The 12,470-nt window shown below is 42.3% G+C and overlaps 1 protein-coding gene and 1 pseudogene across 1 annotated transcript; one reads left to right on the top strand and one right to left on the bottom strand.

The window, feature by feature from the left end:
* Positions 1–5,679: 5,679 nt before the first annotated feature.
* On the bottom strand, positions 5,680–7,333 carry LOC129835898 (interferon-induced protein with tetratricopeptide repeats 1-like; annotated as a pseudogene).
* A 2,663-nt stretch (positions 7,334–9,996) lies between these two features.
* On the top strand, positions 9,997–11,232 carry LOC129836358 (cholesterol 25-hydroxylase-like protein). The gene has a single exon (XM_055902407.1). The coding sequence runs from the start codon at positions 10,010–10,012 to the stop codon at positions 10,940–10,942; it is 933 nt and encodes a 310-aa protein (XP_055758382.1). The 5' UTR covers positions 9,997–10,009; the 3' UTR covers positions 10,943–11,232.
* Positions 11,233–12,470: the final 1,238 nt, after the last annotated feature.

Genomic DNA, 12,470 nt, shown 5'->3' with positions numbered 1-12,470 from the left:
ACAGATGGCTCAGACGGCGCTGGACAGACAGATGGCTCAGACGGCGCTGGACAGACAGGCAGTGCAGAAGGCGTTGGGCAGACGGCCGACTCTGCCCTGCTGAGGCGCACAGTAGGCCTGGTGCGTGGTGCCGGAACTGGAGGTACCGGGATGATGGCACGCACTTCAAGGCTAGTGCGGGGAGCAGGGACAGGGCACACTGACTTCTCGAAGCGCACTATAGGCCTGGTGCGTGGTCCCGGAACTGGAGGTACCGGGCTGAGGGCACGCACCTCCGGGCGAGTGCGGGGAGAAGGAACAGTGCGTACAGGGCTTTGGAGACGCACAGATGGCTTAGTGCGTGGTGCCGGAACTGGAGGCACTGGGCTGGAGACACGCACCATAGGGAGAATGCGTGGAGGAGGAACAGGGCTCTTAAAACGCACTGGAAGCCTGGTGCATGGTGTAGGCACTGGTGGTACTGGGCTGGGGCGAGGAGGTAGCGCCGGAAATACCGGACCGTGTAGGCGTACTGGCTCCCTTGAGCACTGAGCCTGCCCAACCTTACCTGGTTGCATGCTCCCCGTAGCCCGTCCAGTGCGGGGAGGTGGAATAACCTGCACTGGGCTGTGTTGGTGAACCGGGGACACCATGCGTAAGGCTGGTACCATGTAAGCCGGCCCAAGGAGACGTACTGGTGGCCAGATATGTAGGGCCGGCCTCATGACATTTGGCTCAATGCCCAATCTAGCCCTACCAGTGCGGGGAGGTGGAATAACCCGCACTGGGCTATGCACCAGTACAGGAGACACCGTGCGCTCTACTGCGTAACATGGTGTCTGCCCGTACTCCCGCTCTCCACGGTTAGCCTGGGAAGTGGGCGCAGGTCTCCTACCTGCCCTCGGCCCACTACCTCTTAGCCCCCCCCCCCCCCAAGAAATTTTTGGGTAGTACTTGCGGGCTTCCAGCCTTGCTTCCGTGCTGCCTCCTCATAACGTCGCCTCTCCGCTTTCGCTGCCTCCAGCTCCGCTTTGGGGCGGCGACACTCCACTGGCTCTGCCCAGGGTCCTTTACCGTCCAGGATCTCTTCCCATGTCCAATCCTCCTTTTCCCACTGCTGCTGTCGTTGCTGTCCGTTAACCCGCTGCTTGATCTGGGTTTGGTGGGTGATTCTGTAACGGCTCTCTTTCGGTGAGTGAGTTGACCAAGGCGCAGCGGGTGATGAATACATAATGTTTTAATGACAAGACGGAAAAACACGAAACGAAATACACTTGAATGATTTACAAAATAACAAAACGAACTAGACAGACCTAAACTATGAACTTACATGAAACGAGGAACACAATAAACAGGAACGACCGAACGAACGAGACGAGACAGTACCGTGTGGTGCAAAATACACAGACACAGCGACAATCACCCACAAAAAAACAGTGAGAACCTCCTACCTTAATATGACTCTCAATTAGAGGAAAACGCAAAACACCTGCCTCTAATTAAGAGCCATACCAGGCAACCCAAAACCAACATAGAAACGGAAAACATAGACTGCCCACCCAAAACTCACGCCCTGACCATCACACACATACAAAACAACAGAAAACAGGTCAGGAACGTGACAATATGTTTTATGATTAACGACTTATGGTTTAATTGATATCATACAGGAAATCAAGTCATTCTGTTCACCCGACCTAGAATATCTCACAATCAAATGCCGACCGTACTATCTCCCGAAAGATTTTTCGTCAATAATAGCCACAGCGCTCTATATCCCCCCCCAAACAGATACCATGACGGCCCTCAAAGAACTTCACTGGACATAATGCAAACTGGAAACCACATATCCTGAGGCTGCCTTTATTGTAGCTGGGGATTTTAACAAAGCAAATTTGAGGAAAAAGTTCCCAAAATTTTATCAACATATTGATTGCTGTACTCGCACTGCTAAAACCCTCGACCATTGCTATACTACCTTCCAGAATGCATATTAGGCCCTCCAACGCCCTACATTCGGGCAAATCGGAACACGATTCCATCTTGCTTCTCCCCTCCTATAGGCAGAAACTCAAGAGGAAGCACCTGTGGTGAGGACTATTCAACTCTGGTCTGACCAATCGGAATCCACTCTTCAAGAATGTTTTTATCACGTGGACTAGGATATGTTCAGAGTAGCTTCAGAAAATAATATCGACATATATACCAATACGGTGAATAAATTTATCAGGAAGTGCATAGGAGATGTTGTACCCACTGTGACTATTAAAATCTACCCCAACCAGAAACCGTGGATAGATGGTAGCATTTGCGCAAAACTGAAAGCGCAAACCACCGCATTTAACCAGGGCAAGAAGACTGGGGATATGGAAGAATGCACACAGTGTAGTTATTCCCTCCACAAAGCAATCAAGCAGGCTAAACGTCAATATAGGGACAAAGTTGAGTCCCAGTTCAACAGCTCCCCCGTTCTTCACGGTTGGGATGGTGTTCTTCGGCTTGCAAGTCTCCCCCTTTTTCCTCCAAACATACTGATGGTCATTATGGCCAAACAGTTCTATTTTTGTTTCGTCAGACCAGAGGACATTGCTCCAAAAAGTACTATCTTTGTCCCCATGTGCAGTTGCAAACCGTAGTCTGGCTTTTTTATGGCGGTTTTGGAGCAGTGGCTTCTTCCTTGCTGAGCGGCCTTTCAGGTTATGTCGATATAGGACTCGTTTTACTGTGGATATAGAGACTTTTGTACCTGTTTCCTCCAGCATCTTCACAGGGTCCTTTGCTATTGTTTATGGGATTGATTTGCACTTTTCGCACCAAGTACGTTCATCTCTAGGAGACAGAAGGTGTCTCCTTTCTGAGTAGTTTGACGGCTGTGTGGTCCCATGGTGTTTATACCTGCGAACTATTGTTTGTACAGATTAATGTGGTACCTTCAGGCATTTGGAAATTGCTCCCAAGGATGAACCAGACTTGTGGAGGTCTACAATAGTTTTTCTGAGGTCTTGACTGATTTTCTTTTGATTTTCCCATGATGTCAAGCAAAGAGGCACTGAGTTTGAAGGTAGGCCTTGAAATACATCCACAGGTACACCTCCAATTGACTCAAATTATGTCAATTAGCCTATCAGAAGCTTCTAAAGCCATGACCTCATTTTCTGGAATTTTCCAAGCTGTTTAAAGGCACAGTCAACTTAGTGTATGTAAACTTCTGACCCACTGGAATTGTGATACAGTGAAATAATCTGTCTGTAAACAATAGTTGGAAAAATGACTTGTGTCATGCGCAAAGTAGATGTCCTAACCGACTTTACAAAACTGTAGTTTTTTCACAAGAAATTTGTGGAGTGGTTGATAAACCAGTTTTAATGACTTCAACCTAAGTGTATGTAAACTTCGGACTTCAACTGTATATTCTTAATCCATTCCTTACTTAGATTTACGTGTATTTTGGGTATATGTTGTGAAACTGTTAGATATTACTTGTTAGATGTTACTGCACTGTTGGAGCTAGAAGCACAAGTATTTTGTTACACCCGCAAAATAACATCTGCTCAACACGTGTATGTGACCATTTAAAAAAAAAAGTGATTTTGAATTTGAAAATATTGATTCCAGACAAATGTTTGTCATGTTATGCCTACATGTTTACAGGAATTAGAATACTTTACAATCAGCCTTGAATTTACTTTAAAATGTTTGTATGGATAATCATGCATCTCTCAACAATCCCAGTAGCTAAAACTGTGCCTAGACACTTTTTAATATGAAAGTATTTTGTTTCTACAAAATATTTTTTGGCTCTAGATTGTCCTAGAAACTAGATAGTTCTGGTTCTGCTGCTACTCCATTACCAACAAGTGACAACAAAACACGATTTCTGTTGTCATGGTGTTAAGTAGCATACTTTCTGCTGCTTTGTGGAAAATAATTGATATAGAATTATCTTGTTTGGCATGAAACAGATGGTGGGCATACCAATTGTAGAGCTTTTATAAAAACAAACAGTTCAATCAAAAATAGTTTAGAACTTAGTTCAACTAACAATGCCTGAGTGAGTGAGTGAGTGATAGATTGAGAGAGAAACGCACTTAGGGAAAGAAAGCCACCTCGTGATCTCTGAGTTTAAAGAGCAAATGAGTGTCTGATTAGATACCTCACTGACTTCTGTCCTGATTTTATGCTGTATGGACCACATCCTTATCTTCCAATGGTCTGTTATTGCCTCAAGTGTTACAGATTTATTTCTATCCATTATTTAGTTTCTAGCAAATAGAGACTAAAGCAAATGGGTGTGTGCCGCATTTTAAGAGCGCATGAAAGTTATGTTAGGGGAGAGAGGTGAACCGAGAGGTGTAAAGTGGGCCCAAAATATGAAATCTCCAGCAGGTGGCGTTGTTTTGCCCCGCTCTGTTTCCTCCATTACGGACAGTGGATGACAAAACACGAATACTGCTCTCACGTCATCAGTGGGTAGCATAATTTCTGCTGCCTTGTGGAAATCAGTTGACCTGGAAGCATCTTGTTTGGCATAAAACAGATGTTGGAAATACCAGTTGAAGAATCTTTTGTAAATCCTCTATCTTATCTGCTCTGTCAACGTTGCCAGATTCTTTGTACATGCCAGACAGTTTCAGTTTTACTGCAAAGGGTTGTGGGTAGAGTGCGACCACCTCTTCATAAAGGTTGACTTCATTTTGGATGCTGTACTGGTGGTGATGCATGAGACAATTGGAAGTGATGCATTGTCTTTATTAAAACACTAGGTGGCGACTTACACACATCAAATCCTGTTTTCCTCTGACTAAAACTGAAGGGGTAGCCTACTGTACAAAATCAAGGAGCTCAATGGGTGTGTAGTGTAATGTATATTTCAATAATGTCACATACCTTAGAACTTAAAACATTAGTGAAATACTGCACAGTACTGTTGGCCAATCTTTCTCAGCAGCAATGATACTGTGATTGCTGGAGCAACTTCTGAGAAGGTGATGGATGTATTGTGATGTCAACTGACACATATCACCCTTCATTCCCCCATTGCTTTCCACTGAAACATTCTGTGCTGTATTGTGGTGTTCTGTCTCTGACCGTGTACCCTGACCCTGACCTTGTACCGTATCCATGACCTTCAGAGCCTTAATCAATCAAACTCAGACCATAGCTGATGATAGTCAATGTATTTAGTCATACAATTTCAATTAGATATCCACAGCTATGCATTAATAAATTCTAGTAACCTACTGGGATAGTGGTGTATTATAACATAACTTGTTGTTTGCTGTTACTGTATTTCTTTAATTAATTATCTCTTAATAGAATAGAACAGAATACCTTTATTTTCACAAGAACTTACAAGATATTAGACAGTATAATATTACACATTACATACATTTTCCAGAAACAGAATCTATTGTGCCCAGTGTGAAGAAAATAAAATAAATAATATCCTATTGCTCTGGATAGTCTGCCTGTGAGGCTATACAGGATCTCTCTACTCTATAATGCAATAATGAAAAATAACATGTTAGTTTGTCTACAGTACATTAGTCCACAGTAAATTTGTACAGACTCAATTCAAAATGTGGATTCCAGACAGATGTTTGTCATGTTAGGCCTACATATTTATGACTTTACGCTCAGCCTTGAATTTACTTTCAAGTGTTAGTATTGATAATCATGCATCTCTCAGCAATCCCAGTAGTAAAATTGAGCACAGACATTTGGAATACTAAGGTATTCAGTTTGTACTAAATGAAAATGTGTCCTAGATTGTCCTAGTGGTATAGTGAATATATTTTCCACATGGATCAATCATAAACAGGTTATGCAAATTTGACTGATTCGACACGCAGTTCTGGTTAATTCAAGCCTTTATTGGAAAAAAGGTCTAGAACCGGCTACTAGCACCTTCTCCATCAAGTCCATCCAGAAAGTCAACAATTTCCTCAGCTCTGTCTTCTCCGTTATGGACAATGGACAACAAAACACGAACACTGCTGTCACGTTGGTCAGTGGGTAGCATAATCTCTACTGCCTTCTTGTGGAAATCAATTGACCTGGAATCATCTTGTTTTGCATAAAACAGATGTTGGGCATACCTGTTGTAGAATTTCTGTAAATCCTGTGGTTCCATTCCTTCCCTATCAAGAAGCAGGTCCTCAAAAATTTTATCTGCTCTATCAATTCTGCCAGAATCTTTGTACATGGCAGACAGTTCCAGTTTTAATGCAAGGGATTTTGGGTAGACTGCGACCACCTCTTAATAAAGGTTGACTGCATTTTCAATCAGAATATGCCTCATTGGGTTCCTTTTCTCTTCTGGAGAGAAAATCTTCCATTTGTAACACTGCGCAAGACGCTTCTTCAGTTGGCGTGAATCAGGGTGTCTCTCCAGGGTCCTTCTTGCCAGGTCAATGCTTGAATCATGAGAGACGTATTCTCTGAAAAATGATAGTAAGAGTCCAAATCCACCAAAGCTGTCCAAAGGCTTCTCTATCACTTCCTTTGCAAGTTTACGTGCTTCCTCAACCTGGCCACTTGCTGCAAGCCTCTGCAGGTACATCACTGTGATGGTCAAATGATCTGGTTCCAATTCTCTAGCAATCTGTAGCTGCTCCAACATCTCAGATCGCAGCTTCGGGGTAATGTCTTTATTTTCAACAGATTTACTAAATGCTATGGCATAGCCACAGCGCAGCACCTTGTTCTCAGGATCCCCGTTCAAGGCCATTCGGAAGCAATAAACCGCTGCCTTCCTCTTGCTTACATCAAACTTATTCAAAGTCCAGGCCCTTTCTCCCCACACTACACCTGGGCAGTGCGAGGGGTTGTCCTGCAATAGTCTCCCCACCTTCTCCACATAGGTCTGGCTCTCTGTCAGCTCCCCTTGGCGATAGTGCACCCAGGCCAAGTTCCCATAGTGGACCACCAGACTTAGCTCCACGTCGTCTGGGCAGTTTAGGCGAATGGCCTCTTCAGCCTTCTTCAGGCAATGAAGAGCGTCCTCTGTGGAGCCCAAAGCGTAGTGTAGGTAAGCCAGGAGGTTGTACAGATGACCCGTCCAGGAACATTGAACCCCCTCGCTGCTGATGATATCTATCAGGGTTTCTCTGAGACTTTCCAGTTTAGATCTGCTGTCGTCCAGCTTCCAGGTGAAGTGGCATTCCAAACCCTGCAGCCTAATTTTCAAGGAGGTCTGAGCCATTCTGGTTAAAAAAAGACAACATTTCAGTCAAAATAGTTTAGAACTAACAACAATTAAGAGAGATATTTCAGACCTGGATGGTGAACCAAGGACTTGTTTAGAGAGAGAGAGAGCGAGAGCTTACCTCTTAGTTGGACAAGAGAAAGCCATCTTGTGGTCTCTGAGTTTCAAGAGCAAATGAGTGTCTGATTAGATACCTCACTGACTTCTCTCCTGATTTTATACTGTATGGACCACATTGTTATCTTACAATCAGCTGGTTATGCTGTTTACTGCCTCACCTTTACAAGCCGTATCAAAGTTTAATTTCTAGCCATAGTTTTGTTTCTAGCAAATAGAGACTAAAGTGAATGGTCATTGCAGAAACCATTCCAATAACATTTAAATTTAAAGATCAATCAACTTTAATCAACCAACCAACCGAACCATCATCCCAATTACTTAATAAATACATATATGATATTTCTGAGAAATTAATACAAACATAATTCAGCCTTTCTACTCTATGCAAAAGTAAGAAACCCTTCAGTGGATTGCTAACTGACCCATTTTAATTGGCAGTCACAGAGATGTTGAGTAAACACGTTGAGCCAAAGGGGGTTTTGTGTATCACATCTTACAGGTTAAAGTTTATTAAGGTCAGAGAGCAGGCTCTTTCAGGTCCAAGGTCTAGACGTGTTGTACACCAGATGTAAAGGTTTAATATTTTATGGCATCAAGTGTTTCACAGGTTCCCATAGTTGACATCCAGACTTAGCTTTTTTAGATACATTTCATTATAATGTTTGAAACATCTTATGATACGAGTTCTTCTTCTTAAGAAATCAAAAGCAATGTTTCATCATCTCACTTTTCAAAGAGAAAAAGATGGTGAGAGATGTGACGTTAATGTTAAACCGCTGTGTGCCCCTTTAAGAGCGCACAAGGTTTATGGGCTAGGCCAGGGTTACCGAACTCGTTTACTTTTTTCCCTAGCACTTCACAGCTGATTCAAATAACCAAAGCTTGATGATGAGTTGGTTATTTGAATCAGCTGTCTGGTGCTAGGGAAAAAAAACAAAATGCGGCCCCAGGACCGTGTTTGGGAAACCCTGGAGTTGCCAATCCCTGCATGAGACGATGGCGAAGTGATGCATTGACTTTATTAAAACACTAGGTGGAACCTTAAACAAAAATAAAATCCTGTTTTTTGTCAAACCATTGCAAGGAAAAGAGTGTTGTATTTGACTAAGACTGAAGGGGTAGTCTACTTTATAGTGATGGGCATTCCGAGTTTTTTTGGTGAGCCGGATCATTTTGCTCCGTTCAACTAAAAGAGCTGTTAATTTGCCTCTCAAATAGTTATTCATTCTGTAGTGCTTAAACTTTTACATAAAACCGTACAAAAGAGCACATCTGTAATGTAAAGCATAGCCTTTTACCTGCCATTATGTCACAATGTGACATGCAATTTAAAGTATATTTTTATCTGACCAAATTAATAGACGGCCTGCAAAGAAAATTAAGATATTTTTTTAACACAGTGTGTGGACATGAATGATGCTCTCTACTCACTACCTATTGTTCCTGCAGTGAGGAATCTCCAGATCATTTTAAAAATAACTTATCTACAGATAATTGTTGTTGGCAGCTCAAAAATCAGTGGTAACAGTTGGCTAGACAAATCTGGGAGACAAAGAAATGGCTCTTCCACGGATGCGATTCGACGTTCACCAAAAAGAGCCGTTCAAAAAGAGACGTTAGTTTGCGAATGACCCACTGTCACTACTACTGTACTGTACAACATCAAGAAGCTCAATAGGTGTGCAGTGTAGTGGGTATTTCAATAATGTCATGTACAATAGAAGTTTAAGAATATGTGAAATACTGTACAGTAGGCCTACTGGCAATATGTTGTCCAATATTTCTAAGAGAAATTATACTGTGATTTCTGGAGCACTTCTGAGAAGGTGATGTATTGGGATGTCTACTGAAGTCTAGTCACCTTCATTCCCCATTGCTTTCTACCAAAACTCAGTCTCTGACCGTGTACCCTAACCCTGACCTTGTACCTACAGCACAAGTCAAAAGGACACACCTACTCATTCAAGGGTTTTTCTTAATTTTTATTATTTTCTACATTGTAGAATAATAGTGAAGACATCAAATATAAAATAAAATCTTTGGGTTACTACATGAAACCATATGTGTTATTTCATAGTTTTAATGTCTTCACTATTATTCTACAATGTAGAAAATAGTAAAAAAAAAAAAAAAAAAAACTTTAATGAGTAGGTGTGTCCAAACTTTTGACTGGTACTGCATATAAATCAAACTCAGGCGTAATTCCTATTGGTTTACCCAGTAACAAATACTAAATTCTAGTATTTTTGTAAATAAAAACACAAAACAAAACAAACATACACACAGTTGGAAACTATAGTCCATGACCATGACATGATCAAGTTATGTATTTACCTGCCTATGGTTTAAGCGGGTTGGAAGGTGTTGTCGTAGTAGACCATTTGAAAACAGTTACTATCAACTATGTTAAACTAATGAATAATGACTTACTTTGTTGTCTGAAGCATTTTGTCACCCTAAACATAATTTTATTTTATTATTTCCCTTTGAAAAATGACATTTTGATTTGAGGACAGTTGTTCATAGACACAGAGGGTTAAATAGTTTGGAGAGTGAAGCATGTCGTTCCCTCCTTGCGGAGTTCCCCAGCAGGAAAAGACTAATAAGGACCTGCGGAACGTCACACAGAGTAACAATACACCCTCTTTAAAAGGCAGGGCATCCTCTACTGCCTGCAGACTGAAGAACATTCGGTCAGTAAAGATGGAGCCCTCACTGGAGTCCTTCTCTCCTCTCCTGCTACAGACTTTATGGGACAAGATAAGAGCACAAGAAGACTTTCTCCGCTCTCCCTTGTTCCCTGTCCTGTTCTCCATGACACTCTATCTGAGCTGCTGCCTGCCTTACCTGTGCCTGGACACCATGTCCTCCAGAGTAGCCCTGGTGCACCGCTACAAGATTCAGTCACATAGCAGGGTGACCTGGGCAATGGCATGGAGCTGCCTGGCTACCTCCCTGCACACCCACGCTGTGTTCATTTTCCCCCTCAGTGTTCTGCACTGGTACTGGAGACCAGTGGTCCTCCCTGCCCAAGCCCCTGGGGCTCTTCGTGTGGCCTGGGATGTGTTAGCCTGTCTCCTCCTCTTTGACCTGCAGTACTTTGTGTGGCACGTGCTGCACCACAAGGTGCCCTGGCTCTACCGGACTTTCCATAAGGTGCACCACCGCTACACAGCCACCTTCGCACTGACCACAGAGCACTCTGGGATCTGGGAGACCCTGAGTCTGGGCCTGTTTGCTGCAGTGAACCCTAACCTGCTGGGCTGCCACCCGCTCACCAAGATGCTCTTCTTCACCCTGAACATCTGGCTGTCTGTGGAGGACCACTCAGGTTATGACCTGCCCTGGGCCCCTCACAGACTGGTACCCTTTGGGCTCTATGGCGGATCCCCGCACCACGACCTCCACCATCTCAAGTTCATGGTCAACTATGCACCCTACTTCACACACTGGGACAGGCTGTTCGGCACGCTGTTGCATACAGACAAACCAGACACGTATGATGTAGATGTGTTGGATGCTTCAAAAAGATGTGATACAGCATCAAGTGGTGTGACTGATGTAAGCCATGCACCAGTGTATGAGGCTACACAAAGCTGTGTGAAAGACTATGAGGTAAAGTTCAGAGGAAAATGAGGAAGACCTTTTCTCTGACCCCACCGGGACCAAATCAGAAATGGACATTTGAATGGAGCTCTACAAAGAGTTTGTGTCACCTATGTCAGTATTATGTGTTTATATAGTGTTTGTTTTTAAAAAGTGCAATACAGTGAAGAAAAAACTTGAGAATCATGTGACCAATGGACTATTACTGTAGCTGCTTCATTACAATGAATATACCGTGTGTGTGTATATATGGGTGATTCTGCAACTTTGGGCACTTTGACCATGCAAACTTTCAGAAATTAAAACTTATTCACACACCATTTTACCAGTATTGTACTTGTCTTTGATTTGTCTAGAAACTATATCTGATAATGGCTGCGATCGTACTATTCAGGAATTTATATATTTTTGTCCCTTTTCCCAGACAGCCATAGACAAATGTAATTTCCATCACGTCATTAAATCATTAAACATCAATTTTTGTTGAAAATCAAATATCATACAATTGATTTATAACAGATTTCTTATACATTTGTACATGAACTTGTATTGAATATTATTGTAAGTGATTTCTAAGGTTTTCCTAATATTAATAATGCAAAACGACGCCTGAATGTATAAACTTGCCTTGGTGACAGCTGAAAACATTTATTTATCATGAAAAATAAGATGTTTCCACCCAACCTTTTTGAGAGATTATGATAACAACCGTATGATTTCCATATCCAAAACAAATACATGTATGTAAATTGTACATAATATACTCATTTACCCAAAAAATATAGGTTGTGATGGAAATGACAAGGTGTGGTGGAAATGACATCTATGTAAAATAAAAAACGTATGAAAACAAAGTGAACTGCCTGGATTTCACTGGTGTATTTACACAGGTACTGTAGTTCTCTGCAAAGTCAATATGCACAATGATCTCCTCTTGCTCCGGATTCTCTTTTAATTCTCTCAGTTTGGAGTATTGGTGTAGAATGTTGTACACGTGTTTCCCCAACTTCTCTTTCAATCCGTTGGAAAAGTCCTCCAATAGAATATGCAGTGTGCCACATACCTTTTCTTTTACTGTCAAATGTACAGTGAACTTCTCCATGTTTCCCGCTTTGTTTTTCTTCTCTCTCTCTCTTCAGCTTTGTTTTTCCACTCAAACCACTACGTCTGCTCACCAGCATCAAAGTCAGATATTTTAAGCTCTTTGGCTTGGCAAAGGGAGCACTCTCTATACATGCACTCTTTCTTCAGGTTCTCACAGCTCAAAGACTCACTACCTTTCTCAATGTTGCTGCAGCTGATCGCTTTGTGATGCTGTAGTTTGTCCGCCATGAACTGGAGGTTGGCGCGGGTTTTGCAGAGACGTGTCCCTATCCTGGACTGTTGGCTTGACAACCCAAAAATTATGTATTTTGCAGAATTCACAGTAGGAAATTTGAATTTCTGAATATTCCCTCTTAAACTTCTGATAAAGGTTCTGAATTGTGACATTCAAAAAGCGCTTCTGCTTTTTTTTCTTGTTCCTCGTTAGTGTGTCCTTTTTCCCCTGTTGTTGCTC

Source organism: Salvelinus fontinalis, chromosome 37 (genome assembly GCF_029448725.1).
Source record: "Salvelinus fontinalis isolate EN_2023a chromosome 37, ASM2944872v1, whole genome shotgun sequence".
NCBI lineage: Eukaryota > Metazoa > Chordata > Actinopteri > Salmoniformes > Salmonidae > Salvelinus > Salvelinus fontinalis.
Note: the sequence above shows the minus strand (reverse complement) of the source record. Positions and strands in the feature narration are given on the sequence as shown.

Bases quoted from the DNA above. Each gene is read 5' to 3' on its own strand.
- LOC129836358 (XM_055902407.1), top strand. From the start codon at position 10,010: ATGGAGCCCTCACTGGAGTCCTTCTCTCCTCTCCTGCTACAGACTTTA.